At 49.9% G+C, this 23,991-nt stretch overlaps 1 protein-coding gene across 1 annotated transcript in view; it reads left to right on the top strand.

The window, feature by feature from the left end:
• The window catches only part of GDAP2 (ganglioside induced differentiation associated protein 2), a 228,520-nt gene extending 207,125 nt beyond the window's left edge, over window positions 1-21,395 (top strand). The window contains exons 11-14 of the mRNA XM_078656343.1: window positions 1,134-1,273; window positions 1,881-1,935; window positions 9,445-9,588; window positions 19,526-21,395. Of these exons, the coding sequence (XP_078512469.1) occupies window positions 1,134-1,273; window positions 1,881-1,935; window positions 9,445-9,588; window positions 19,526-19,573 (387 nt within the window). The 3' untranslated portion in view covers window positions 19,574-21,395. The remainder of the gene's footprint in view (window positions 1-1,133; window positions 1,274-1,880; window positions 1,936-9,444; window positions 9,589-19,525) is intronic.
• Window positions 21,396-23,991: the final 2,596 nt, after the last annotated feature.

Here is a 23,991-nt window from a genome sequence, read left to right as displayed (position 1 = left end):
ACGTTGTCTCGAAGAGAGATGTTGTTTATACTTTGTAGGCTTCAGCCCGCCCATAGGCTTTCTATTTGCTGGCTCCATTGTCGCTCTCCTATTCTTTCCCCCTATTTGTCCACAGCTTACATGCGTCATACTTCTTCCTGTGTTAAGCCCTCCCCGAGAGCAGGGACCAATTACCACCATCCATTCACAGCTCCCAATAAAGCAACTGGTTTTGGAACTACTTTTTAAATTAGTTTTGAGCACTTCACACAAGCGCTGGCTCCTAGTGCTGTTTCTTTAAACAACCCTGTAAATCTTGTCCTTATCTCATCACATATGCTGATTTCCGAGGGCACCTGTTCTGCCCCCCATTACCGTCCGCTCCACAGCCGCACCCAAGTGTAGTTCTTTTTTTACCCTAATAGAATAGTTGCCATGTTTACTTAAGCTTTCTTAGACCACGATTACCACCGCCTACTTTGCTTGTCCTGCCGTCACTATTGTGCTAACAGTCATGAAAATAAGCTCTTTACTTTCTGGGTGTGTCTCCAACGAATATATATAATTGTACTGAGAAGTCATCAACAATAAACAGTAGCCATTCTTGTATTGTTTCTTTATATCTTTCTTTTTTTTCTTGATGAGTCAATTAATACAGCAATACAGCCAACACGTTTTTCACGCACACTTGCGCCTCTTCAGGGCTCTCAAGTTACTCTGTTTGGTTAAACGTGATCAGTCTTGTCATGTTAATCCTATGTTCAGTCTGCTGTATCTGCGATAGTGAGGCTCAATTAACAAGGTGTTTGTTCCACACTAATCTTGTGTCCCTGAGATCCCCGGCTGACCTGTCTCCTTCCTTCCTCCCCCTGGTAGATCTTCCTGTAGCTCATCCATGTCTGCGGACAATGCTCCGCAGCCTAAGCTCCCTCAGAATAACCGTGAACCTTGTTCATGGTTTCAGTTGTCCTCAGCCCCTTTGATCAGTTTTTGTCTTCCACCTCCTGTTCTTCATCCGCGTCTGTGAGGAGAGCTCCCCAGCCTGAGCACACTCCGGTTTTAAATAACCTGCAGTATTAATCTCTATTAATAATAATAATCTCTATCACTCTATGACCCCCAGCTGACCTCTCTTTGTCTTCCTCCTCTTGCAGGCCCTCTTATACTTCATCCACGTCATGGATCACATCGCGGTAAAGGAATATGTCATCGTCTACTTCCACACTCTGACCGGCGAGCACAATCACCTCGATTCAGACTTTCTGAAGAAGATGTACGACGTCGTTGATACCAAGTAAGTCTCCAGTAGAGAGATGCTGTTCCCTGTCCTCTCTGCTGGCTTTGGCGTGTTTCCCCTCTATTGACTCAGTAGGTGGGAGAGCCCCCAAGGAATGATGACTATCTAACATCTCCCCCACCATACCTGCGTCTTCCGAACCGATTGGAAGTGGTATCACCCCAGTCATAAGATGTCCCCATACCTATGCCCTCTGTGTCTTGTGCATCAGTTGCACATACTTGTTGATGTCATGGATCACCCTTGCAGTAGCTTGGAGTAGGCTTGCATTGCTGTAAGGAACCACCGGAGGGACATATGGCAGATATTGAGGAGGATTGCTACGAAGTGTAAATTGTCAGACATTTACTCCACTTTTATCCATCCTGGGTATCCCCATTTAATTGCAAGGTGATGTGTCCATACCTCGACAAATAAATACTTGTTTTTAATTCAAAATAAATATATTAGTCAAGAACACTATTGCATTTCCCTTTGGGGTCTTGTAGATGATGCCACAGAGCTGTACGACACCATACTGCTTTGTAGCCAAGACTGTGATATGTAAGTCACAAACATACAGCCCATTTCTCTTACTAAGTTGTGCTTTTTTCTCTCAAACTAGGTACAAGAAGAACTTGAGGGCTGTGTATTTCGTGCATCCCACGTTTCGGTCCAAGGTAAGTCGACTCTTGCGTCTGAAGGCGTCTCCTCGCCGACATTAATATATTGAAATATGAGGATACAAGCTTTGAAGCTCCAGTCTGGCTTTCTGGACACAGTCTATTCTGTTTTTAAATGGCACATGTCTCCTGTGAGCCTTTGGACGTTTCAGAGGCCCTGTCCTGTTTAGGTGGCGGGCTCATTGTGCAGATCGTTCAAAGGCTGCATTCGTCAGAGAGGTAATTGGCGTATAGATACCTTCGAGGCATGTGTGCTGTAGATACCTATGCTTTGCATACTCCTGCCATCTAGTGTTGGGTCTGGGTGTTTGCAAGTTGTTTTTCTTTGAAGAAGTCCTTCCAGTCACGAGGTAAGGCGACTCCTCCTTTCCGTGATAGTGCGCATGGGCATCAACTCCATTGTTAGATTGTTTTTTTCTGCCATCAGGTTTGGACATGTATCGCTGCCCTCCGGTTCAAAACTGTTGTTCGGCTTCCCCTCGGTGCGCTATCTACTATACCCTTGACATTATTGTTTAGTACGTGCTTCCCACTCTACATTTCGATTCAGTCAACGAAATCTTCAATTTCAATCAAAAAGTATCGTGGGCAGCCTTCGGGCCAAACCGTGTTGGTCCTGCTCTTAGTCAATGAAACAGATTCCGTACAAATTCTGTCCTCTGTGCCACGCCAAATACCCCCATTCCAACTCGCACCAGGTGTGTAACTTGTGCTTGTCTCCAGAGCACAGAGAAGAAGACTACAATGCGTGCAAATCATTTCGGTCGAAAAAGCTCTCTGCGATGGCCAGGCTTAATGTTGGGAGATGCAGCGCCAACATGTCCATGACACGCCGGACATCTTCGGTGAAGACTCTGAGAAAGATGACCTTGAGCAATCAGCGGCTGAGGAAGAAGAGACCTTCTCCGTGTTGAACTCCTATTTAAAGTTGGAGATAGACCTCGACATTGACGATCTGCCACAGGGACAGCGTGAAGTGATTACAGAAGGCCCCTTGCCCCATCCACCCACCCCCCAAAAATCTCAGGCTTCGGCACCACCTCTGCCTTCTAGCCAAAGTCGGTGCCGAGATGATGTTTCTGGCGTTCCGCCTCCCGGCGCGGCACCGAAACATGTAGTCAAGCCTTCCGGCTTGAGACCGAATCGGCCAAAATCCACCTCGGAACTGAAACAGTCCGGTTCCAAGCACAAAGACGTTTCGGAGACAAAACCCTCCACACCAACAAAGAAACAGCCTTCGGAGCCTAAACCTTCCGTGCCGAATGGCCATTCCATCTCGGCCCCAAAACCGTCGGTGACGTAAACCAAAGTAGTCCCTTCAGCACCTTCTGAATCTGAAAAAAATAGACATTGTACCATCCAAATCAGATCCCAAACAAAAGAAACTGTACATTAATCCTGAAACAGAACATATTCACGCCAAGCTGCCTTATAAGCTCAAGCTTCCTCATGACAACAGTCATTAGAAAATCCCTTGAAGAGGAAAAATGTCAACACCGGCCCTTTTCAACCACCACCGCCATCTTCTCCACCTCCACCCTCCTCTCCACTTTTAGATCCTTCACACATCACACCTCATGAATCTCAACTATCTCACCATGAAGGAGACTATATTGATGAGGGTGACACACATTTACCAGGGGATCCAGGGACAGATTATACAATTGACCCTCCATTGGATAAAAATCCAGACCTTTACCCTACCAAGCCATCGCCACCTGATGATAATGTATCCTATCTGGAGCTTATTGCCAGGGCATCACAATACCATGGGGTAGTACTCCACAAAGAATCCTTAGAGGATTTTTTATTTGAGACACTAGGATCCACGCACAGGTCGAGCCAAACACTCCCTATGCTCGAAGGAATGGTGAGGCACCAGATTTTTAAAGACCCTGTACGTGCACGAATCCTGACCCCTAGAGTCGACAAAAATACAAACCTTCCCCAACAGATCCTTGGTAGTATTTAATGCTCGCAAGAGAGCTAATTCCCAAACCTCGCAGGATGCTCCTCCGCCAGATAAGGAATCAAAACTTATTGACACTTCTGGCAAACGCATAGCCGCTCAAGCTGCCAATCGCTGGCGTATTGTCAACACGCAATGCCTTTTAGCAAAGATACGACAGGGCGCACTGGGACGAAATGGAGCAAGTGCTACAATATCTCCCAGATGAGCATAAAGCTAAAGCCCAAGACTTTGTCCAATAAGGAAAATTAATTCCCAGCTCTTCCAAGGTGTGCTCTAGATGCTGCTGACACCACAGCTAGAGAGATCAGCACTAGCGTCCAACTCAGAGGACATGCTTGATTAAGGATCTCCATTTTTAAGCCTGAAGCCTAACTATTCTAAATACACCTTTTGACATAGAACATCTTTTTTGCCCTGAGGTAGATCAGGCGCTCCCAAAAAATGAAAAAGGGCACCGCGGTAGCAAAATCCATGGAAGTGCTTCAGTCTCCTTCAAACAGAGCCTCCTTTCGGTGCTCTTTTTACCGGAGAGAGTCCAAGTCACACCCTCAGTCCAAAACACTTCCTCATACATGGGTAACAACCAATCCTCCTCCTCAAGAGGCTTTTTTAGAGGAGGGTATAGAGGAAACAACTCTAAAGTCAGGGGAAAAAGGCACCACACCCTTTAACTCCCCTTCCCCTAATAAACAGTGACTTCCCCATGCTTCTCTCTGACTATTCCACACCTGTCGGGGAAGACTTCAACAATTTCTCCCCATTTGGCACTCGATAACAACTGACAAATTGGTTCCTGGGAATTATCCATCATGGTTATTGCCTGGAGCTCATCGCCAATCCTCCAAATATTCCACCTCGCTCTCACAAATTGTCGCCAGACCACTTGCTGTTGCTCAAACAAGAAGTGCAATCTCTCTTACTAAGCCTTCGAACCAGTTCCACTTCAATACCAAAGTTCAGGGGTTTACTCTCTCTATGTTCTGATCCCCAAAAAGGACAGCTCATTAAGACCTATTCTGGATCTCAGTGAGTTGAACCAATACATACTGTCTGAGCACTTTCACACGGTGACTCTTCAACAGGTACTTGCACTTTTACCTAAGTGCGATTTTATGTCTTCTCTAGACTTAAAAGGCGCTATTTTCACATTCCAATTCATCCAGCTCATCTCAAATACCTCAGATTTGTCATAGCAGGCAAACATTACCAGTTCAAAGTTCTTCCGTTTGGAGTTACCACTGCTCCCAGAGTATTTACCGAATGTCTGGCTGTAGTGGCAGCTTATCTCAGAAAACAACGTATTCACATCTTCCCCTCCCTAGACGCCTGGCTCATCAAAGACAGCACTTACCAAAACTGTCTGCAACACACTCAGACTATAATACTTCATCAATTGGAATTCATGGTCAATGCACAGAATTCTCACCTGCATCCTTCAATCCTTCACAGATGCCGTCTTATCTAGGAGCCACTATTGGCACTCTCAAGGCTCTATCCTCCCCCAATGCAGCCAGAATTCACAACATTCAGTCTACGATACTACAGTTTCAACCCAACCAGATATTACCAGCCAGTGTTTTCATGCAGCTGCTAAGAAAGATGGCGTCTTGCATCGCAATTGTACCACAAGCAAAGCTTCGCATGAGTCTCCTAGAAGAGTTCTTAGCACATCAGTGTAATCAGTGACAGGGTCAGTTAATTAATCTAGTGTTGGTAGACGGAATGTATCAAAATGGCGGCCCTTCATAGACCCTATTCTGCAGACTGTGCTAACAAGAGACTCATCTCTCACCGGTTGGGGTGACTATCTCCAACATTACACAATTCAGGGTCTGTGTGAGCGACAATCACAAAACTCTCCACATCAACTACCTAAAACTTCTGGCGGTGTTCCTAGCACTCAAAGCTTTTCAGACTCACCTTCAAGGCAAAACTATCCTTGTCCGCACAGACAACATGACCCCAATGTACTATGTCCAAAAACAGGGAGGGATACACTCTCTCCTACTGTCACGCCTCTCTCAAAACATTTGGAACTGGGCAATACAGCGCAGGATCCATCTCCTGGCCGAATACCTTCCAGGAGTAAATCAGATTGCCGACCTCATCAGAAGACAAAGGCAGCAAGTTCACAAGTGGGAACTTCATCCCCAAGTCCTCCATCCATACTTCCAACAATGGGGATTTCCACATATAGACCTGTTCGCCACAGCACCCAATGCCAAATGCCCAAACTTTGCATCCAGGTTCCCACACCCGCTCTCAAAGGGCGATGCACTATGGATGAACTGGTCAGGGATATTTGACTTCGCTTTTCCGCCTCTCCCACTACTTCCGTTACTAGTTAGGAAGTTCAGGCAAACATCCCTCTCACTGATTATAGTAACCCCCACATGGGCTCGTCAACCTTGGTACACCACCCTATTAGACCTGTCAGTGGTTCCAGATCAAAAACTACATCTCACCTCCATTCTCCTCACTCGGAGCCATGGAGAAATCAGACCTCCAAATCCCAAGGAGCTCAACCTAGCGATCTGGCTCCTGAAGTCATGGAGTTTGGTTATTTAATTCTACCACCACAATTTATGACTATTCTGAAAGAAGCAAGAACGACTACTACCACAGCTTGCTATGCAGTGAAATGGAAAAGGTTTGTTATCTATTGTAAGAACAACAGGATCAATCTTCTAGGCCCTTCTGTACAGAACATTATCTGTTACCTGTTGCGCTCACAGCAAACTGGCCTAGCTTACACAGCTATTCATTTACACCTTGCAGCAACAGCTGCATATTTGCAAAACAGACAACATTTGTCTTTATTCAAGATCACTTTATTTAAAGCTTTAACGGAAGGCTTGAAAAGAGTAATACCACCAAGAGTTCTACACGCACCAGTGTAGAATCTTAACATTGTCCTTACAAGACTTGTGGCTCCACCTTTTGAACCCTTACATAATTTCCCTCTACAGTTTCTGTCATGGAAAGTTGCTTTCCTCATTGCCACCACTTTATTCAGGAGAGTTGGTGAGTTACAGTCATTAACCTTAGAAGAACCATTCTTTCAACTCTACAAAGATAGAGTTGTTCTTCACACCAATAAAAAATTCCTTCCCAAAGTGGTTTCTGCTTTTCATATTAACCAATCAGTTGAGTTACCTGTGTTTTTTCCTCAACCTGATTCAGTAGCAGAACGAGCTCCCCACACGCTAGATGTCAGAAGAGCCTTATTGTACTACATAGAACGGACCGAAGATTTTCGCAAATCTATTGTTTGTTGTTTTTGCTCCACCTCACAAGGGCAATCCCATCTCTAAATCGTGCATTTCAAGATGGATTGGTAAATGCATTCAAAGATGCTATGCAAAAGCAAAGAGAACCTTATCCATTTCCCCTCGAGCACATTCTATATGCAAAATAGGGACAACTATGGCCTGCTTAGGCAACATTCCTCTAGCTGACATCTGTAAAGCAGCTACATGGTCTACACCACACACGTTTACCAAACACTATTGTGTGGATGTGTTAGCACGACAACAAGCTAATGTAAGCCAAGCCCTACTTAAAACACTATTCCAAACAACTGCAACATGTACAGGTTAGCCACAGCTTAGGAGTATACTGCTTTGTAGTCTATACAAAGCATGTGTATCTACATCACACATGCCTCGAACGGATAATGTTACTTACCCAGTAAGCATCTGTTCTTGGCATGTAGAGCTGTAGATTCTCATGCGCCTACCCGGGTACCTTTAGTTGATGCAGTTCTTCCAATTTACATACATACGCATGGACATCTCTATCCTACACATACATACTCCATTCTCACCCTCTTGCGGGAAAACAATCTAACAATGGAGTTGATGCCCATGCGCACTATCAACGAAGGGAGGAGTCACCTTTCCTCGTGCCTGGAAAGATAACTTCGGGAAAAAAAACCTGCAAACATCCGGACCCAACACTAGATGGCATGAGTATGCAAAGCATGTGAATCTACAGCTCCTCATGCCACAATCAGATGCTTACTCGGCAAGTAGCATTATCCTTATAGGAACAGCTATTGACAAAACTATTGTTGTGGTCTTTCTCCACAATGATCATTTTGTCAGCAGCTGGTTTTATAAATGCCTGTTGTAGCAACCGTGATGGTAATTGTGTGCCCTGTCCTTTCTGTTTATCCACCTTTATGACCCTACGTATGAGCATCTGAGGAATCTGTTTTTGTGCAGCCTAAATTCTCTTCAAGGGGATCGTTCATTTCCCACTGGGAGATGCCACACACACACACTTGTATTTAAGTAACACATAGTCTAGAGTGTGTAGTGCTGTTTCAGGGCTGTGCCACCCACTGAAAGCAGTAGATTTACAGTGTCTTGGAACCCATGTTCATTTCCCACTGGGAGATGCCACACTCTCACACACACTTGTATTTAAGTAACACATAGTCTGGCTGGAGTGTGTAGTACTAGTTCAGGGCTGTGTCACCCACTGAAAGCAGTAGATTGACAGTGTCCTGCTGAAGACCCGTTTGACCGTAAGGCTTGAAACGTTGATGTATATTCCTGAGACTGAGCCCATGATATTCATGCATTTTAAAAACAGACATTTTTTGCCCAGACAAATGATCCTGTGTTTAGCTAGTAATCTTTTCAGTGTTGTTTCCATTGTTTAAGTGGTCTCTCTGGAACTGCTGTACACTTTACCAAGCACATTCTTTACTGTTGGTTTGTCATTGTGCCCTTAACACAGCATGTTTGCCTTCAAAATCAGTGACACTGGTTTGCAATTGACGTGTATTTCTTTTGAGAACTATAAAAAAATATTGTGTTTTGAACACAGGTTTTTTTCTTGCACTTGTTCGTACTGAGCACAATTGCCAGAGAACCCCTGTTGCTAGAGATTTTCTCTCTGAAGGGCTCCTTATCAAGTCAGTAGAGAGACGGCTACACTGATAATGTGTTGCACCAGTTGATAGCATAAAGCTGTCGGTAGAAAATGAAGAGCCAGAGCACGCCCACGTCTGGTGTATCCACCTGGGCAGGCGCCTTCCTAAGGCATGAGGATGTGGCAAAAATATCTCAAAGCTGCCAGGATCTCCCATCCCCCTCTCCACCATTCTCTAAAGTGTGGCTGTGGTGGAGACATTGCAGTATGGTTGCGTGTAGTTGGCCGGGATTTCTCCACCGGCTAGGTGAGATTCCCACCCTCACCATTCTGTTAAAGCAGACTAGTGGGGTGATGTTGCTAGAGTTTGCCGAGAAGAAGCCACCGCCCTCTACTTCCAACTCTAGTCGAGGCCTAGGGATGTATTTTGTTGAAGTCTTGATGCAGGCGAGCGATATGCCAAGCACTGGAAGAGATACATGGCAGCAGCCAAGAAATCACATGCATGTTGACATTTGCCGGCTGCATTCAGGCTTTGGTCGTGGTGCTCGCCCTTGGAGATTAATCTTTTATCCTGTACTTTATCTCCGCTTTAGCACTTGAGCTTTGTCAGGCTCTCCGTAATCAAGCTGTTTTTTCCTTGACTTCCTTAGGTATCAACGTGGTTTTTCACCACCTTTACTGTGTCTGGTTTGAAGGATAAAGTTCACCAGGTGGAGAGGCTTCAGCAGCTGTTTACAGCCATATCCCCAGAGCAGATCGACTTCCCGCCCTTCGTCCTGGAGTACGACGCCAGGGTAAGACATCGAAATGTGGTTCCGAAAGGCATCACAAGTTGACTTTCCATAGTGAAGGTGCAGGATGTGACTGTGCTTCTGTTCTGAGTAACTTTATGTGGGAATTCATAAGACACAAACGTGTTATTAAGTCTGTGTCCTTTTAGATATCATCCCAGATAGGTTCCTGCAGGGACTGAATCTGATTTAGATGCATTTTTGCAGAGATGTAGCTCTCTCATCTGTACAAATTGCCTGGTATCGTCTATGGGTTACAAAAGCTAAAGGCGGTTTTGAAGGAAGGGCCAAACTGCTTCATCAATGGAGGCCCGTGGCAAGAAGTGCAGCCCTCCTCTCCATGGATGGAGGCCGGTGCCAAGAAGGGCAGCCCCACTCTCCACAGATGTAGATGGAGGACCAGACCAAGGGTCGGGCACTCCAGTACCATCCTGGTCCACCACCACCTCTGGGACTGATAGTCGGCTGGTGTGTCGCTGTGCAGGAGTGTTGTTAAGGACACTAAGGACCCCCTGGATGCCTCCTCGGGTGATGTGACCATCCCTTTGACCTCTACTGTTCTGCTCCATTCTGTGTGATAAAGTTAATAATAGCCGGAGCCGAAATATGTAAAGAGCCCCTGATGTGGGCAGTTTACACTTCATCAATCAATTGGGGTTTATGAAGCGCATTACTCACCCTTAAGGGTCTCAAGGCGCCGGGGGGGGGGGGGAGGGTTTAGCTCTGTGGGGTCATTCGAAGATCCAGGCCATGAGGTCCTTCCTAAATTGGTGCAGTGTCGGGCTGTGCCCGAGGTGGAGGGGGTGATCATTCCAGGTCTTGGCTGCGAGGTAGAAGAAGGACCTTCCACCTGCTCTGTTCCTGTAGAACCGTGGGACGATGGCTAGAGCGAGGTCGGCTGAGCAGAGGTCTCTCTTGGGAGTATGGAAGGCGAGGAAGTTGTTGAGGTATTGTGGTGCGATGTTGTGGAGGGCCTTGTAGGCATGTGTGAGCAGCTTGAAAGTTATTCTTCTTTCGACAGGGAGCCAGTGGAGGTCGTGGAGGTGTTGGGGGATGTTGTTGCGCCCTGGGATATTGAGGATTAGTTTGGCCGCAGCGTTCTGGATGGTCTGAAGTTTGCGGAGGAGTTTTTTATTGATTCCGGTGTAGAGGGCATTGCCGTAGTAGTCTTTTGATGATAAGGGTGTGAGTGACCATTTTCCTGGAGTTGTGGGGGTATCCATTTTAATGTTTTGAGTAGTATGTGGAGGGTGTTAAAGCAAAAAAAGTGGAGGAGACAGAGTTGATCTGGCGATTCATAGTGAGCAAGATTACGTGCATCGTGTCGGTGGGGGGGCCACCAGGTGTCGTCCCATGCGGAAGGGGGGTGCCGAGGATGAGGACCTCTGTTTTCTCGGAGCTGAGTTTCAGGCAGCTGTTCTTCATCCAGGTTGCAACAGCTGTCATCGCATCTTAGAAGTTGCACCTGGTGGCATCAGGTTCCTTGGTGAGAGAAAGGATGAGTTGGGTGTCATTGGCATAGGAGACGATGTTGAGCCCATGTTTTCTGACGATGTTTGCGAGAGGGGCCATGTAGACGTTGAAGAGGGTGGGGCTGATGGAGGATCCATGGGGGACTCCGCATCTGATCTCTATCCATTCTGGTAGGAAGGGTGGGAGTCTTGTTCTGTGTTCTGCTGTGAGGAATGAGCGTATCCAGTCTAGTGCCTTTCCTTGGATGCCGGCGTCGTGGAGTCTGGTGGTTAGTGTGTGGTGGGAGACGGTGTCCAAGGCTGCTGATAGATCCAGGAGGATGAGGACTGCCATCTGGCCTTGGTCGAGGAGGGCGAGGATGTCATCTGTGGCGGCGAGGCGGGTAGTGTCGGTGCTGTGGTTGCTGTGGAATCTGGATTGGGAGTTATCTAGGATGTTGGCTTCGATGAAGTATGCTAGCTGCGTGTTGACAGCCTTTTCCATGAACTTGGCGCGAAAGGAAGCCGCAAGATGGGCCTGAAGTTCCTGAAGTCCGTCGGGTCTGCAGAGGGTTTCTTTAGGAGGGGGTTCACTTTGGCGTGCTTCCAGCTGTCGGGGAATGTGGCATTCTCGAGGGAGCATTTGATAGTTTGGCTTAGCTCTGGTGCGATGGGCGTGGGGCCCTTGTGGAAGATGTGTGGCGGGCAGTGGTCTGTGGGAGTGCTGGAGTGAGTGCTCTTCATGGTCTTTACAGTACCTTCTGTTGTGAGTGGAGTCCAAGTGAGCAGGGTCTGTTGGGTGGCGTCACTGGGGGTGGGGGTTGAGGCGGTTGCAGAGGTCTTGGTCATCGAAGTTATTGTAGAGTGTCTCGATCTTGAGGTAGAAGAAGGAGTTGAGTCTGTTGCAGAGGTCTTAGGAGGGAGGGACTTCTGTTGTCTTGTTGTTGGGTTTGTCAAATTCCTGTATGATGGAGAAAAGTTCCTTGGAGTTGAGGGCTTTAAAGAGAATTCTGTCTTGGAGGAAATTCTTCTTTGTGGATTTAGTGGTGAGCTGTTGTGGCTGTTTTGCTGTTTTGTAGGCGGTGCGTGTTTCCGGAGTTTTGCTGTTTCTCCACGTCTTTTTTTTAGTCTTCGGCAGGAGCGCCTGGATTCTGGGAGTGCCGTGGTGAACCAGTTTGCTTTCTTGTTGTGTCGTCCTGTAGTCCTCTGGAGGGGGGCGAGCGTGTTAGCGCAGTTGGCAATCGATTGGTGAAGGTTGTTTCCTGCGGTATTGGCATCTTTCGTAGTTGGGGGTGGATTGCTGGTGAGGGCGGAGGTGAGGTGTTCTTCTGAGACTTTGTTTCAGTTTCTGCATTAGAGGCGGCGGGCGTCCTTGTGTGCGGTGGGTTTTCTGAAGGAGAAGTAGATGTAGTAGTCAGTCCAGAGGAGCTCCATGTTGGGGCTGAAGAAGATGCTTTTTCTTCCTGTGAAGACAGGGTCGAGTGTGTGTCCTGCTGTGTGAGTGGAGGCGGAGACAAGTTGCTTCAGTCCTATGTTGGTGAGGTTTTCTAGGAGGGCGGTGGTGTTGGGGTCATCATGGTTGTCCAGGTGGAAGTTTAAGTCTCTGAGTAGTATGCAGTCTGTGGAGGTGAGGGCATGGGATGTGATGAGGTCGATGATGACATTGGTGAACAGAGCGCTGGTGCCAGGCGGTCGGTAGACGAGAGCTCCGCTGATCATCTTTCAGGGATTGTCTGAATTTGAAAGTGGATGTGTTCCATGACGGGTGAGGGGTCGTCCGAGTCGGTGGTTGTCATACGAAGGGAGCCTTTGTGGTTGATGGTGAGGCCCACTCCTGGGCGGGTAAGACAATCTTTCCTCAGGATCATGTATCCGTCGGGGATGGCGGTTGCAATGATTGCGGAGCTGGCGTTGGTCCAGGTTTCAGCGAGGAAGGCGATGTCTGGTGTGTGTCTTGAGGAGGTTCCAGATTTCTATGGCGTGTCTGTGCAGGGAGCATACATTGAAGAGGATGCAGTTCAGTGGTTTGTCAGGAGCCTGCGAGTGGAGGAGGGCTTCGAACACCTACCTGGTGAGGAGCTTGGGCTCAAGGGCAGACCCTTAACGGTGGGACTGCACGGGGAGAACAGGTACACTGACCAGGAAGGTCGGCGGTCTTGCTCTTCTTGCTATGCAGCAGCCGCCATTAAGTAGGGGTTGGGGTTAGGGCGATCAGCTGGAGGCAGGAGCGTCACGCTGGAGAAGGGAGGGACCGCGGGGGTAGCAGTGGTGGGGAGTGCGGGAAGAGGGTGCCAAATGAGGCAAATGGAAAAGAGTCAAAAGAGAAAGTGGCAAAAGACAAAAAGTAGCAACATAGACAGGAGAGAAAAGAGGCAAAAGAAAAACAGATGATGCAGAGTGGAATAGCAGATGAGCAGGGTGCTCCTCCACTAGACCACCAGGAATGAGGCGCAGGCATGAGCCGGCGGGGGAGGGGGAAGGGCCTCGAACACCTGCCTGGAAGGAGTTCAGGGACAGACCCTTCATGGTGGGGCTGCGTGGGGGAGCACTGACACTGGCCAGGAAGGTCAGAGCTGTTGCTGCTGGACTGCTTCTCTACATGTTGTCTCCTAAGACACTCTGTAAAGTGAGCCCTCTTTTCTGTCTCTTTCGGCTTCAAACGTAGAGTTCTTTGTTTCAGACACTCTTCCCTTTCACCCTTTCCTCCTCACTGGCTTCTTTTCTCCGTCTGTTAATTGATCCTTAATAAATGATTTTATTCTGAGTTATTGAATATATAATTTACACATTATTTATTGTAGAGTTTTTAGAAAGAGCAAAGGCTGCACCAGTACTCACAACACGTGCGCTGTTTTGAATGCTCGTGTGTTTGAGTCCATTTTGCTTTCTCAGCAAGTCTCCAGCAAAGCTTAGCCTCCTGTTGAGACTGGTGATTGAGACGGAGGTGGCTGGTGATTGAGACGGAGGTGGCTGGTGATTGAGACGGAGGTGGCTGGTGATTGAGACGGAGGTGGCTGGTGATTGAGACGGAGGTGGCTGGTGATTGAGACGGAGGTGGCTGGTGATTGAGACGGAGGTGGCTGGTGCTTGAGACGGAGGTGGCTGGTGATTGAGACGGAGGTGGCTGGTGATTGAGACGGAGGTGGCTGGTGATTGAGACGGAGGTGGCTGGTGATTGAGACGGAGGTGGCTGGTGATTGAGACGGAGGTGGCTGGTGATTGAGACGGAGGTGGCTGGTGATTGAGACGGAGGTGGCTGGTGATTGAGACGGAGGTGGCTGGTGATTGAGACGGAGGTGGCTGGTGCTTGAGACGGAGGTGGCTGGGGCTTGAGACGGGCGTGGCTGGGGCTTGAGACGGGCGTGGCTGGTGCTTGAGATGGGCGTGGCTGGTGCTTGAGACGGGCGTGGCTGGTGCTTGAGACGGTCGTGGCTGGTGCTTGAGACGGTCGTGGCTGGTGCTTGAGACGGTCGTGGCTGGTGCTTGAGACGGTCGTGGCTGGTGCTTGAGACGGTCGTGGCTGGTGCTTGAGACGGGCGTGGCTGGTGCTTGAGACGGGCGTGGCTGGTGCTTGAGACGGGCGTGGCTGGTGCTTGAGACGGGCGTGGCTGGTGCTTGAGACGGGCGTGGCTGGTGCTTGAGACGGGCGTGGCTGGTGCTTGAGACGGGCGTGGCTGGTGCTTGAGACGGGCGTGGCTGGTGCTTGAGACGGGCGTGGCTGGTGCTTGACGCGGGCGTGGCTGGTGCTTGACGCGGGCGTGGCTGGTGCTTGACGCGGGCGTGGCTGGTGCTTGCGACGGGAGTGGCTGGTGCTTGCGACGGGAGTGGCTGGTGCTTGACCAAAGGGTGGCTGGTGATTGGTGCTTAAGACGGGCGTGGCTGGTGCTTGAGACGTGAGTGGCTGGTGCTTGAGACGTGAGTGGCTGGTGCTTGAGACGTGAGTGGCTGGTTCTTGAGACGTGAGTGGCTGGTGCTTGAGACGTGAGTGGCTGGTGCTTGAGACGTGAGTGGCTGGTGCTTGAGACGTGAGTGGCTGGTGCTTGAGACGTGAGTGGCTGGTGCTTGAGACGTGAGTGGCTGGTGCTTGAGACGTGAGTGGCTGGTGCTTGAGACGTGAGTGGCTGGTGCTTGAGACGTGAGTGGCTGGTGCTTGAGACGTGAGTGGCTGGTGCTTGAGACGTGAGTGGCTGGTGCTTGAGACGTGAGTGGCTGGTGCTTGAGACGTGAGTGGCTGGTGCTTGAGACGTGAGTGGCTGGTGCTTGAGACGTGAGTGGCTGGTGCTTGAGACGTGAGTGGCTGGTGCTTGAGACGTGAGTGGCTGGTGCTTGCGACGGGAGTGGCTGGTGCTTGCGACGGGAGTGGCTGGTGCTTGCGACGGGAGTGGCTGGTGCTTGCGACGGGAGTGGCTGGTGCTTGCGACGGGAGTGGCTGGTGCTTGACCAAAGGGTGGCTGGTGCTTGACCAAAGGGTGGCTGGTGATTGACCAAAGGGTGGCTGGTGATTGACCAAAGGGTGGCTGGTGATTGACCAAAGGGTGGCTGGTGATTGACCAAAGGGTGGCTGGTGATTGACCAAAGGGTGGCTGGTGATTGACAAAAGGGTGGCTGGTGATTGACAAAAGGGTGGTTGGTGATTGGTGCTTAAGATGGGCGTGGCTGGTGATTGAGACGTGAGTGGCTGGTGCTTGAGACGTGAGTGGCTGGTGCTTGAGACGTGAGTGGCTGGTGCTTGAGACGGGCGTGGCTGGTGCTTGTGACGGGCGTGGCTGGTGCTTGAGACGGGCGTGGCTGGCGCTTGAGACGGGCGTGGCTGGCGCTTGAGACGGGCGGGGCTGGCGCTTGAGACGGGCGGGGCTGGCGCTTGAGACGGGCGGGGCTGGCGCTTGAGACGGGCGGGGCTGGCGCTTGAGACGGGCGGGGCTGGCGCTTGAGACGGGCGGGGCTGGCGCTTGAGACGGGCGGGGCTGGCGCTTGAGACGGGCGGGGCTGGCGCTTGAGACGGGCGGGGCTGGCGCTTGAGACGGGCGGGGCTGGCGATTGGTGCTTAAGACGGGCGTGGCTGGTGATTGAGATGGGCGTGGCTGGTGATTGAGATGGGCGTGGCTGGCGCTTGCGACGGGAGTGGCTGGTGATTGACAAAAGGGTGGTTGGTGCTTAAGACGAGCGTGGCTGGTGCTTGAGATGGGCGTGGCTGGTGCCTGAGATGGGCGTGGCTGGTGCTTGAGGCGGGCGTGGCTGGGGCTTGAGGCGGGCGTGGCTGGCGCTTGAGGCGGGCGTGGCTGGCGCTTGAGGCGGGCGTGGCTGGCACTTGAGGCGGGCATGGCTGGCGCTGGAGGCGGGCGTGGCTGGCGCTGGAGGCGGGCGTGGCTGGCGCTGGAGGCGGGCGTGGCTGGTGATTGACAAAAGGGTGGTTGGTGCTTAAGACGAGCGTGGGTGGTGATTGAGACGGGCGTGGCTGGTGCTTGAGACGGGCGTGGCTGGTGCTTGAGAAGGGCGTGGCTGGTGCTTGAGACGGACGTGGCTGGTGCTTGAGACGGACGTGGCTGGTGCTTGAGACGGACGTGGCTGGTGCTTGAGACGGACGTGGCTGGTGCTTGAGACGGACGTGGCTGGTGCTTGAGACGGACGTGGCTGGTGCTTGAGACGGACGTGGCTGGTGCTTGAGACGGACGTGGCTGGTGCTTGAGACGGACGTGGCTGGTGCTTGAGACGGACGTGGCTGGTGCTTGAGACGGGCGTGGCTGGTGCTTGAGACGGGCGTGGCTGGTGCTTGAGACGGGCGTGGCTGGTGCTTGAGACGGGCGTGGCTGGTGCTTGAGACGGGCGTGGCTGGGGCTTGAGGCGGGCGTGGCTGGGGCTTGAGGCGGGCGTGGCTGGGGCTTGAGGCGGGCGTGGCTGGGGCTTGAGGCGGGCGTGGCTGGCGCTTGAGGCGGGCGTGGCTGGCGCTGGAGGCGGGCGTGGCTGGCGCTGGAGGCGGGCGTGGCTGGCGCTTGATGAAAGGGTGGCTGGTGATTGACAAAAGGGTGGCTGGTGATTGACACAGGAGTGGCTGGTATTCACACCAGTTTGTCTTTTTTCCCCTTTCTGCCCCTGCTATTGCTGATTGCAACAAAGGCCTGGGGATAGGTAGTAGACCAACAGTCTCTTATGCTGCCCCTGAGAAGGGAAAAAAGACACAATTGATGGACGGAATGCAGAGTAAATCAAAACATTCATCCCCAGTCAAGAGATCTGGGTTAAATCCATCATTCTCTTGCCCATTACGCCACCCCAGTTTAGACCCAGCCATATGCAAATCAGTCTTAACCCTGTGCCCCATGGGAACAGTCCAGCCCGAACTGCCAAGCCATGCCTTCCCTGGACCGGAAACAAGCTTCGGAGGACCGGTTTCTGGCATTTCAGCTGTCTTCAGCCCGGCTTGCTTGACTCCAGTGGCAAAGTGAGCAAGGGACTCAGGTCTGGGCATACCCTGCCAACTTATGGCGAACAAAGTGGTAACAAAGGGGGTGGTGATGGACGGAGCATCTGAACCAATCAAACACTCACACCCAGTCAAAAGATCTGGGTTTGATCCATCACCGTTCTTTAGCTCACTCTGCCACCCCAGTTCAGACATGGCCATATGCAAATCAGTCTGACCCTGTGCCTCATGGGAACAGTCCAGCCCGAACTGCCAGGCCAGGTGGCACTTCAGTGTAGCGGCATCGCAGGAGCTGCTGGATGCTCAGGATGTGGACGCAGAGACCCAGCAGGAATGGAAGAGTCACAGCAGCACTGCGGGCACAGCTGACCAGGAGCTCGGGCGTGGTGAGACCGACGGCCGCAGTCTTACGGTCAGGATTGCCCTCCGCTCCTGACCAAGCTTCAAATACTCCAACTACAGTAAAAACATTTTTAAATGATTGCCGTGTGTATGCAGTGCATGTATGAGATAAAGAATTAAACGTGTGATCATTGAGCCTATTACTCAGGTGTAACATAGCCCCTCATGCGTTGTAGCGCCAGCTCTCCGCTGTGGTTGGCTACACCGACGCATCATAGGCCGTGTCAGGAGGTAACACTCTCTGAGCCCAGAGTACCTGTATCTTTAAGTATTAGTAACAAAATCTCTATCCGACACCAAGGTGAAGCTGTGTTTTACAGACTTTTAAAAATGAGTCTTATCCTTATTAGGGGAAAAAGTTTGCTGCCCCCAGGATCGCGTGCGGCGCTCGCTTTGCTTGTCATGTACAGTGTTAAATCTTCCATATGTGAAAAGAACTCTAATGTGGCAGCAGGAAGCAGAGCCTTTTGCAGCTCTTACAGTGATACTGTGAGGACTGGTACTATCACATTGTCAAAAGTATTGGAAAAACCAGTGAGTCTCACCTCTGGGGCCTATTGTCTTTGCCAATGGTTTTTAGCATTGACACAACTGTTGTATCATTTTGTAGGCAGATTCACCACACATGCACGTGCCTCGTCCACAAAATCATGCAAGGTTTTTCTCATGGGAGAAGCATCACAGAGGGCGTGGGGGGGAAGCAACACACGAGACAGAAGCAACTCAGAGGGTTGGGCATGGAGGGGGAGCAACGGTCGAGAGAAGGGGGTGTGGTTGGTGGAAGTAACACAGTAGGCGGGGATAGGGAGGAGAGCAACAGGCTAAAGATTAGCGTAGAGCGGGCCCAGGAGAAGCACACAGGTGAGAAAGCAATGGGGGCGGGAAGTGCACAAGGGCGAGCGTAACATGGAGGGGGCAAATGGAAGTACACAGGTGACCGAGCAACATGGAGTACAGGGAGAGAGAAGTACACGAGGGAGACAGCTGGAAAACACATGCTCTCTTATGGAGTACTTAATCCAAAAGAAAAAAGATAGTGCTTTAAAACAAGCATTGGAACCATAGAAGCCATCCAAGAGATGGTGAAGAGGCTATGCTCCATGGGAGGGACAAATATAGGATGGAGAGGCTGGACCAATAAGAAGCAGACAACTGAGAGTGACAGGAAAGCCAACCGCTAGTAAGAAACGGGTGGGCTCCAAGCCCCTGTATGTTCTCAGTAAGTCCATAATATGTCTTTCTCAACGATTAAGCTGTGCTCTCCTAAAGACTCGACCTAAGAACCTCAAGTCCTCCGTTTGACTTGGTGGAAGTCCAGAAAAGCGTGTTAATCCATGAGGGATTTCCTTTTTGAAGAAGTAAGGCAGGCCAGGGTTAGCAGGGGAGGATAACAATGTGGTTTTAGCACATCGCTTTACTGGTTGGTCAGAGAAAGCTTGATCCTGTGAACCGCAAGGACCTGTCCGTGCTATGGATGGGCCTTGCTTGCCTGTCGATAGGTGTCTGCATGAAACCTTGTTGCCTCTACTCAGTGTTTTGTTTCCGTGAAGACTGAACAGTGCGCGAGATGTTGGATCGTCTCTTGTGTATCAGGTCATAGCGGTTCAACAGTATGAGCAAAATACAAGCCAATGTTTCAACTGAGTATTCTTTCTCTTCCCCACAGGAAAATGGACCATTCTACCAGACGCGCCATTCGTCTCTGGACCTCTGATTGGCTGTGCTCTTTCCTTGGGACTTGGCATTGGCTGCTACTCGCTGCTCCAGATATCCGCTCGTCTCCCCGACGACAGAACAAGGCGGGAGGATATTCCCCAGTCAGTATTTTTTTATGAAGGAGATATTTTCCAGACTACGAAACAATCTAAGAACTTGGTGCCACTGTGAAATGCAAACTTGACAGTAAACTATTTATTTTTGGCCTGGCTGTTTTTTTTTCTGGTCTTGGATAATCATTCCTGGAATACTGCAAACCTTAGAAGCCCATTCTGCCGGAAACATGCCCTCTGCTGGACAGATTTCAAAGCTGCCGCGTTTGCAGGGTGCGTGCTGCGGCGTGACATAGGGGGCGGTGTGGCAGTAGTTTTGAGATTGACCATATACAGTAGAGAGGAGGCCAACAGCCACTTGGATAAAGTACTCTAAACTGCAAATTTGCGATGCTATGTTTAAGTGAACATTTGTGTGATAATGTTATCTCCTACATGGCAGGATTCACAGCTGGAAATGCACATGCTTGGATTGGAGCCTCGATTGGGCCCCCCTTACAGTCCTTCATGCCTGTTTAGTTTATAAGAATCTTTGCGCCTGTCTGATTTTTCTATGATTTGTACGATTATTGTAGTATATATAATTTGTATAGCTGTGTTTTTTAAATTGGAACTGCAAAGGAATGATGTTGTCCAAGGAATAAGAGAAGATACGGTGGTGTCATTGCCATTGCACCTACCCTACATGGATTCTTGGACACTCCAGGACTTACGCACTGCCCATACGGCATGTCCATTTCTGCGCTCCTGACCTCCAGGCAGGTGGTGCTCCTTCTGTACTCACTGTGCAGTCCTGACGGCTCCCCTTCGTCCTCTCCGGCAGCTGCCACACTCATAGTCCATCAGCTGTCGCAGGCACAGTGTTGAAGGTCTGGTCACCTGCACCTTTGCTTCACCCCCCACCCCCAGCACAGACTGTGATCAGCCGACAGTCCACACACTTTCCTGCAGGGGGCGCCTGTAGGGAGGTGCCCCTGCCGGTTACCCTAGGGTTGGAAACTGATAATGGTTGTAGTTTGTCTGATGGTATCACTAGTTAAGTGCCAAGATTCAGGGATTCCCTCCACGAGGCGTTGCCAAGGTGCAGGTTCCTTGGCTACCTAAGTGGGTGTACGAGGCATGTCTCGAACCAAGGGTGGGGGAAGCTGCCACGCATGCTTTGTACTGTCGTTGCCACCAGTGCAGTTGGGTAGGGTTGGCACACACTTTCTCTGATGTAGAGTGTGTATGCAGTGGCACAGACCCCAATCCTCCCACTAGGAGCTGTAGACCTATTGAACAAACACTGCTTCTGCAGATGTAGAATCTAGTTCTCCTCTCTTTTGGGTTGGAGTAGATGTTACCATGACCATGCTCTCCTACAGACTGTATGTGCCCTGGAGCAGGCCCTCTGCAGCAGCACTTTCTGCGCCGCGCCACCAGAGTAAATTGAAAGTGCCGCTATAGTCTAAAACTCTCCACTACGCTCATACGCTTCATTCTCAAGTCTCTTAATTTTGACTCAAAGTTGAGAAGTGGTAACATCTCTGTGGTTGTTTTATGTATTATGTCTGAGGCATCCTGCGACTGCCTGAAGATTTGGGAATATGATTGGCCAGCATCAACTGTGCGATTCGGTCTTTACTCCTATGGAGATGCCTTTGGCCGTAATAACTGTAGGGGGAAGTGGTTTGTATTACACCAGCACTCATTTATCATGTTTCTGTTTATTGCATTATCCATACTGTCGTTCCTGGATTCTGGTTTAATTACATTCTCTCATTTGCAGTTTGTTATCCATCTGTTTCTTTCATTCACGTTGTCTGCGCCAAATGTTTCACTGCTAAATGATCTTGATGTATGAACTAGAACACCTGCCAGAGTACACGCTCTTGTGGGAGAGTGTTTTACACTGTAGACCATATCTACCCCAACTCCACCTTTCTGGAGTTGACGACAGGGCCTGGTTTTAGGTTTGACTGGGAGTCAGCCCCAAATCTCCAGAGCACCGGAGACTGTGACTGATGGAAGTGCACCAGAAGGGAACCTGTTGGGTGACTGGGCTTGGCGGATGCCGTGTGTGGACATGGTCTCTGGTGATAGTTTCGGAGTGGTTGATGCGAGGCTGCATGGAGTTGTCTGTCTGGGAGAGATTCTGAGGAGTGCGGAACGCAGCAGGTCCTGAAGTTGGAACCTCATGGTTTACGGGGACGGGAGCCCATGTGTGCTTCCACCCCTGGATCCAGACTCTCCTGGGAGGCACATTGTCTACTTTGGGCCCCAAGCAATTGCTGTCTCGAATTCCTCTCAGACATAGGAGCAGAGAATCTCGAGGAAGCAGCTGAAAGATGGGGACCGGTTTATGGCCAGAAGTCCTCGTTGCCACAAGTGTACGAAGGTAAGCGTGTGAGTAACCAAGTAAGTAGAAACCCCTTGTACTGCTTCCCGTAATCCCTTTTTTTTTCAGCATGAACCTGTTTGAGGCGCACAATGTGCAACATCCCGTGCTATAAGAGGTAGACTTGGGAAATATCTTGTAAACCTGATTACAGTTCCCGGCATCGACCTCGGGTCAAGGGCTGTGTTCACATTACTTTCTATGCCATGGATTGGTAAGCATGAAACAGCCTGAGCAAAGAAGTTGATATACGACTTTGACTAGCACAGTTGGTTCATTGAAGGATCAAGGATTATTTTAAAGACTTGTAAATATTTTAAATCGCAGTTTGTATTCCTGTTCCTTACCTGGGGCGAGACTGCTTCGCTCCAGGCAGCGTCACGAACGGCCCACACAGCGCTGCTCGTGCTAGACGCTGGTCACTCCCCCCACCCATCGGAGCCGCCATCTTGGGTAGGGAAGGGCGACGGTCCAGACTATCGTCCCTCCCACCCTCCTCACGGCCACCTCAACTATGGATAAATACAACAGAACTGCCCGTCCGCGCAGCGGGCGGGCGCAGCGGGTGCGCCGGCGGCGCGCCGAAGGTGCGCCAAACCACCCCCCCCTGTTCAAATCAGAACGGATGGCGCCTCACCTATACGGTACGACTCTCTCTCCCTGAAAAATCTAATGCCACCTATACAAGATCTCTGTCGGCACTCAATCCATCCGAATACAACCACTGGCACTTGCTCTCATTGCAAGTTCACACTCACTAGTCATAGTGGTATTTCTCACACTGCCAAACCCTATAAAATGTTTCTCTTAAATTGTCGTTCTCACAAAACATGCAGTTCAAATGTCACTTCTTTTAGAAGAAACCAGTCCTGATGCTATATTTTTAATTTGATGCTATATTTTTGACAGAGACCTGGCTTAAAGACGCATCTGACTCGGACATCACTGCCCTTATGCAATTGGGATATGTACTTCACAGGATGGACAGACCAGAGGGTAGAGGTGGAGGCCTAGGCATTCTTTTTAAAAATCACTACCACTGTAGGACTAGCCCGACCACAATATCCAATTGTGAGAGCATGCATTTTGCTCTGGACTTTGCACCCACCGCCACCTTCTCTGGTATCCTCATTTATCGTCCTCCTAACCAAATAGGAGAGTTCCTTGACTCACTCCACTCTAAAGTAGCAGAACTAGTGGTCATACGATCTCATTTCTCCCTATTAGGAGATATCAACATCCATCTGGATGACCCAAGTAATTCGGTGGCCAGATCTCTGGTAGATAATCTGGCGGCCCTCCAAATCACACAGAAGGGTTTTAAACCCACACGTGAAAAAGGCCACCTTTTAGATTGGGTATTCAGCAATGACCAAAGACTCGAGGTAGGGACTCCTCTGCCCCTCGCTTGGACAGATCACTATTTGATCCCCATACAGTGGATGCCAGTCACTTCGGCCCCGACTCTCCCTCGCACTATTTTGCAGGGGAGAGAATGGACAAAACTTTCCATTGACCGTTGGACTAAATCCCTGTCCCCTGCCCCTTCCCAAGCTGAGGCTGACCCTACGTCTCTTTATGATAATTACACCAATTGGCTGCATACAGCCTTGGATTCCGTCGCACCCTTGAAAGACCTTAGAGAAAAGACTAAATCAAGGGACTCACCATGGTATACCCCTCAACTCAAGGAGTTGAAAAGAGTTGGTAGGAAATTGGAAAGAACATGGAGGGTTTCCCGCAACAATCTAGACAAAATCAACCATCAGGAAGCAATCAAAAAATATAAAGCGGAAATTAGATGTATAAAAGCCTCTTATTTCGAAGACAAAATTACCACTGCCTCTAATTCTCCCAGAGAAATTTTTAAAATTGCAAAATTCCTTATTGACACCCCGTCCATTCCCCTTGATCCTAGCAAAGCTCAGACACGTTGTGACAATCAGGCGGAATATTTTTATAAGAAAATACAGAACATTTCTTCTG

The sequence above is a fragment of the Lissotriton helveticus genome, chromosome 8 (genome assembly GCF_964261635.1).
Source record: "Lissotriton helveticus chromosome 8, aLisHel1.1, whole genome shotgun sequence".
Lineage (NCBI taxonomy): Eukaryota > Metazoa > Chordata > Amphibia > Caudata > Salamandridae > Lissotriton > Lissotriton helveticus.
The sequence above is the reverse complement of the archived record's forward strand: the minus strand, read 5'-3'. Positions and strand labels throughout refer to the sequence as shown.